This window comes from Perca fluviatilis, chromosome 4, assembly GCF_010015445.1.
Source record: "Perca fluviatilis chromosome 4, GENO_Pfluv_1.0, whole genome shotgun sequence".
Lineage (NCBI taxonomy): Eukaryota > Metazoa > Chordata > Actinopteri > Perciformes > Percidae > Perca > Perca fluviatilis.
In genome coordinates this window covers 35274704-35281097 of record NC_053115.1, presented here as the reverse complement: position 1 = coordinate 35281097, position 6394 = coordinate 35274704, and the positions used below count along the sequence as shown (strand labels likewise).

General features: G+C 43.1%; 1 protein-coding gene across 1 annotated transcript; it reads right to left on the bottom strand.

Annotated features, from left to right (window-relative positions):
* Positions 1-2663: 2663 nt before the first annotated feature.
* Positions 2664-6001, bottom strand: LOC120556883 (transcriptional repressor scratch 1-like). The gene is made up of 2 exons (XM_039796701.1): positions 5601-6001; positions 2664-3997 (listed from the first exon to the last, which is right to left on the bottom strand). Exons 1-2 carry the CDS (start codon positions 5755-5757, stop codon positions 3186-3188), a joined length of 969 nt encoding a protein of 322 aa, XP_039652635.1. The 5' UTR covers positions 5758-6001; the 3' UTR covers positions 2664-3185.
* Between the last annotated feature and the right edge of the window lie 393 nt (positions 6002-6394).

The following is a 6394-nucleotide window of genomic DNA, read 5'->3' as shown; positions in this document are numbered from 1 at the left end:
AGTAGCAATGTATGTTCATTTGAGTCTCTAGCTTCCATGTAAGTTAGACGGCACCAACATTTGGTCTAATCAGAACTGGTCTGGCAACCCAGAGGCCAGTGTTTTGTTTCCAGATTTGTGTGCATGGTGACTTATACTTGGGGGGGGGTCTGGGGGTCCACCCCCTGAAAATTTTGAGCATTAAATACTTCATTTCCTGCATTCTGGTGAATTTTTATGCACTAATTTTTGTTTACCATTTTCTGAAACAATTTATACTGGAAATATCTTTATCTAAAAGGAAACATAGATTACAATCCAAATATAAAAACATAATGGAATATTTTGCAGTAAGGCTCTCAGGCATTCTGTATTGCTTTTAACTATTTATTCTCCTGTAGATCGACTTTTCTAAATATATCTGAGTCACAACACATGTAGCCTAGGCATCATTTACTCTTCCCACTTTTGCTTCTTTTGTTGAGGAAGTAACCTCCTTAAATGTGCATATTAAAATTATTCACCTGAATGATACATTAATTCATTTTAATGAATTAATAAACCCCTGGACTGTAATATTTCAGATGTGTTTGAGCAAGATTTCTGCTCATGTTCCAAACTTTGTGCACATTCAAAATACAGTTTATCTCATCTGTGTTCTCTGAGGTTTGGAGGAGTCGTGATATTTTGAGAAAAATAAAGTGATAATACAATAAGCTATTACAAGAATAAAGTCACTATATTTCAGAAAATAATCCACCTGCACCATAGTCTGCTGTGCAGTACGTGATATCTCTGCTGAGACGGTAGATCTCAGACCTCCTGACAGACTCAGAGCCCTGTTTGGGACACTGGTCTCTGAATGAGACAGTTTAGGGAAGTGGCTGTAGGCTGCTCTACATCGGAGGTGGAAACACAAAACTACAGCAGAGCGCGTCCATAGTCCTGGATCCTCTGGCAAAAACTGGTCTGCACTGCTCTGCGTACTTTCCAGTTCCTCATCTCTCATTTCCACACTGTGCTCAGAGCTCCCTGCTGTCTTCACTCCCATCATCCTCAATCACATCTTCTCTATCATCTTTCTCTATGAAGGATACATCTGATATTAACCTCTTATCCTAATTGTAACCTAATATAATAAAAACACACTAACATGTTAGTGTTACTAAACACCTTTCAGTCAAAATGGCTAAACATGGTTTGCTTTAATTTTGATATAAGCTCACCTTGTCTCAAATCCAAAGAGGAGGATGAGGGGTCTGTTGCTACTCCACTCCCTGGTGGGACAGTTTCTGAAACTGAGGGCCATGTGTTCCACAATGTTAACATCTGCTTCTACTAAATCTGACATAACTATAATGTTGACATGATATGTATCTACCGATGAGCTACCAAGCTACCTATGACACTGATTAGCCTATTACTGCTAATTATAGACATTATAGCCTATTAATTTAAAATTAAACATGTTTTAAATGAGGCTATTACAATGGTGTGTTGTATGCAAACAGCATTGTTAGTGTTTATGTATTTAGTCTTTACCTCAGATTACATGTATAACCAAATGATCAAGTGCATGTTCTGCTCTTTCAAAGGGTTGTCTCAGTCCGTTTTTAGCACTAACTGTCACGGAGATATTCAAGCAGTTTAGCACCATGGATTTGGTTTTCTAGTTTGTGCTCACCTCTCTTTGAAAAGCAGTCAGTTACCAATTGCTTCCCCTCATTCTGTTTTCTCTCCTCCTCCTGTCTTTCCTGTCTTTTTGGTAGCCTGATTTGGCACATTTCTACAGCAGAAGTTTGCGCTCCACCAGACGCTAACTGATCTAGCTAACGTAATGCGTGCAGGTGGACTAAACCATTTGGCACATTAGCAAGGGGGCGGGGGTGAGCCCTTTTTGTATACAAAATATAGTCAGTCAATCAACCAAGTTATTCAGCCAATACAATAACATTACATTTCATCTGATATGCATTATGAAATGTTATTAGGAAATAAAAATAAAATGGTAAAATAAAATATAGCCTATTCCAGACTTTTCAAGGGCCCTCTCTCCCCTTGGGCCCTGGTAATCAGTATTGGTTTTACCCCCGGTCCGATGCCCCTGGTGTCTGTGCGGCTGCTCGTCTCTATTTCTCCAGAGAGAGAGAACACTAAGCGACGCACAGGTCTGCTTCAGAGCTTCGTGTGTTTGAGTCTGACCTGAGACGGGAAACGTCGCGTAATGAAAGGTTGACCAGTAAACGTGTGGCTGAGGGGGCGCCCTAGAATGATCATGTTTAATAAACACGTTTTATTTTGCTTGTTGTTCTAATTCTGTTATTAATGAGAAGTAGACCTAAGGGCGACACGGCGCCCCCAACACTTTTGACGCCCTAGGCAATCGCCTAGTTCGCCTATAGCAATCGCCGGCCCTGGAGCAGTCTCTTCTGGGCCGCAAGGTAAAGTACTTCAAATGGTCTGTTGCGCCTATAGACTGTAAATCCGGTCATCACAAAATATAAAATATTTCCCGTGAGAGTTTGGATTTTAAATACATATAAAGTAATTGCTTGTGGAGACAATTTGGACAGAAAAAGAACTGCTAAAAGTAAGGCTGACTTAACTGGTTGAATATTTAAATGTAATGTGTTCAAATTTATGTGTGCTTCATCTTTGCATGTATCCAGGCATGAGGGAGGGCGCTTTAGTAATTATTTATTTTCATCAGTTTTATTGTCATCACCAAATTGATCAGACAGAGAAATAGTGTCAGAATATATATTGGCTTTTGTTTTCAACAAATCCAATACATGGCTTCTAATAAATCCATGTTAAATTCACAAATACATCAACCAATAATAAATAAATAATCTTCAAAATGGGCAAATAAATAGTTAAAATAAATTAATAAATACACAAATAATTTTTTTAACAAATAAGATATGTGTGAGGTAAAATGTGTCATATAAAATAATACTAAATTATTGCAATTCAATTGATAAAAAACAATATAAATATTGTATATTTGTGATCAACACTGAGATTTTTATGAATTTCATACATAATTCCTGAATAATTTCAAGTGAGGTTATTGCTTATATCAAAAGGCAGGATTATGATGCATGCATGTGACAAGCCTGAGAAGTGGCAAGCTTCTTTTCACTTTGTTGTAGGAACTATTACAAAGTATAGAAATAGAAATGAAAAAGATAAATATATCCCAATCAGTCCTCAGAGCTGCTGTCGTCCTCTGGTTGGTGCCCTTTGAAGCAGGCCGACTCGTAGTGCTTGTTCAGGTATGACTTGAGTGCAAAGCTTTTGTGGCAGCGTTTGCAGGAGTAGTGCTTGAAGGCCGAGTGCGTCTGCATGTGGGCGCGCAAGTTGGAGCGGTCGGCGAAGGCTTTGCCACAGTGGGCACAGGCGAACGGTTTCTCCCCAGTGTGGGACCTCATGTGGCCCTGCAGGAGCCAGGGTCGACTGAAGGCTTTGCCGCACACCGTGCACTCGTGCTTCAGGTCATGGGTCAGCATGTGCATGGCCAGTGCTGGCATGGACACGTACACCTTGTGGCAGGTGGGACACTTCCTTGCCTGTTGGCTGTCCAGACTGCGGTGCGTCTGTTTGTGTCTGCTCAGATTGGAAGACGTGGCGTAAGACTTGCCACACTCGCCGCACATGTGGCGCCCTTTGGATTTCCCTTTGGTGGGGCTGCAGTCTGCCGAGCCGATACCCTCACTGCTGTCCGATTGGCTGCCTCCTTTGCGTGGACACCTCTTGTTCGGCCTATGGCGGGAGCGGCCGTCAGAGATGAGGAAGGTGTTGATGTCGCACGCCTCCAACTCAGGGCTGCTACTGTCTGACTCGACTGTGCCACTAGAAACGGGACTGTCCGGATGCTCCATGTCATGGTCGGAGAACTCTTCCCCGCCACTGCCACCTGGGGAGTACAGGGGCATTGAGGAGAGCCCGTCCTGCTCATGACCTGGCTCCTTTGTGGTCTGCAACACTGAGGGGATGATGTAATCGTGGATGTAGCCTGGGAAAGGAAAAAGACAATTAATAATAGGATAAAAAAAATGTTTTATTGGAATATATACCTTCATAATCTCAATAACCTCTGATGAAAAGTGCCCTCTTACCCAAACCTCTAATCAATAGGAAACCTATACAGGAAGCTATTTGTAAGTGCAAGGTTCAGCAAGCTTTGGGAATGAAATATTAATGAGTGGTGCACAGTTCTGCCCCAATCAATAGCCTACCTTTACTGGCTCCAACAAGTGCTATCATTGGGGTGAAAGGCACATTGTGGCTGAATACGAGTTATACACAATGTGCTGACATTGACAAAACAGTCAGTAGAGCAATAGTTTGGCTGCTGATCGATCCACCTGTCGCTGCCTCGCAACAGCAGCACATTTAAATCTGTGAGAGGAGCGGGGGGTGATCAAAACAGAGCGTCTCAGCAGTGAAATCCCCTCAATCACTAAATCATTTTAATCAGATCATTCCCCATCTGTGGTGTTTTTGAGAGTGTTCATGAGTATGGTAGGGGGGAGATTGAGTGACAGGTGGGGGCTGCGATTTGGTAAAGAGGGAAGGGAGGGCTTTGGGGCACGGGGGTCTGATCTTGACAGCAGTCAATGGTATATTGAGCCCACTTCCCCCAACACACACACACACACACACACACGGGAACACAAAGGGAAGCAGACAGCTGGCATCCTAAATCTGGGGGACAAATGATTCAACTTGAATACAAGATCTGTGAGGCTGGTGAAGGGGGGAGTGGGAGGGGGGCGGACTGTAAAAAATATTTTTTTTTTAACAACCACTTTTAAAAAGCACACTCTTTGTTTTTTTTGCCCCCCCCCACACACACACACACACACACACACACACACACAACATATTTTTATTGTTTGTTTGGTTTTTTTTTTATTCCCCTTTTTTTTTTCTATTGAATTACCTGCAGCACTCTCTATTTTCCAGTCAATACCCATCTTCTAAAAACCCTGTTCCATCACCTCTCCCTGCTCCACATATGGATTGTGTTGCTGCAATCCTACTCCCTGTGGCTATCTAACATCCTGCAGGATCAGATGGAGAGAGATGGAGAGATGAACGAGGGGGGGTGGATGATGAGAGGAGAGACTCAAGGGCAACTGCACCATCTAAGGACAACACAGTCCCATGTGGCTATCTGCTTTCTCCCCAGTATTTTTTCCTTCTTTCTAGTTGGACCTGACAAAGGCTTGCATCAGATTTTGTGCCTAATGCGCATGTATGCGTATATCTCATCATTCATGTACACAATAGTATTAAAGCCAAAGGCTGCTGTGTGATCTGGTTTGAGTATTAAGCAGATTGAGCCAGCGTGACCTGAATACTATTTAGCATCCGCAGAGTTGGAAAACAAAAGTCCTGAGGCATACGGAAGGGGGGCGAGCGATGCCTGTGGGTTGTTTTGGGATTTTCAAGAGCGATTAGATAGCAAAGACAACAACATAAACACCGTTGCATGAATCTCTGTCTGCTATTTGAGATTTGTTTTCTCCATTTTTGTGCGACAGACCATATGGATCATCTCCAAATAAAGAAATACACAAAAAGTTGAAAACACAACTCAGAGAAAAACTTACCATTTTCACTCAAACGCACCGCCAAGTTGGTCGCCGACTCTGTGATGGCATGTGTCACAGTGTAAGAGTCGTCCCAGTTCTGCTGCTGCTGATGGTAGTAGTTAGAAGATGAGAAATCGTGAACCTTCGGCTGCTTCACCAAAAAGGAACGTGGCATCTTCTTTCTGTGATTAAAAAAAAAACTGATGCTAGAGCCTCATAGAAAAATGTGAACAGGCTGGTGATAAAAAAAAAGAAAAGAGCAGAAATATACTGAGTTTCCAGGCAGCCTTCTTGAACAGGCCAAACAGCAGGTGAATTGAAGAAAAAAAAGGTTTAAAGCCAGAGGGAAAGAGAAAGAGAATGTAGTGAAAGCAGCAGAGACAGAAATCAGAGGACAGGGAGGATGGAGAGGAAGACAGAAACAGAGGCAGAGAGAGAGAGAGAGAGGAGAGAGAGAGAGAGAGAGAGAGAGAGAGAGAGACTGCTGGACTAGCTGAGCTCAGCACTACTGCAGCCTTTTATATGTGGGGCACAAGCCCCAAAGATCAGGTGGTGCTTTGGAAGAGGGAGCTGCTTAGCATTAATCCATCAAACATCCCCAGGGACACACATCAAATTACCACGAGCCGTCTGTGCTTCTCCCCGCTCGCACACATGCACATGCACATACACACAGAGCAGTCAACTAACCCTCCTCCTCCCACATTCTCCTCCTCCTCCTTTCACCCCTCCATCTCCCCTCTCCCAGGGAAGGAGAGCAGACAATAGTGGTGCAGAAGCACGTGGGTGACACTACACACAACATCTTGTCC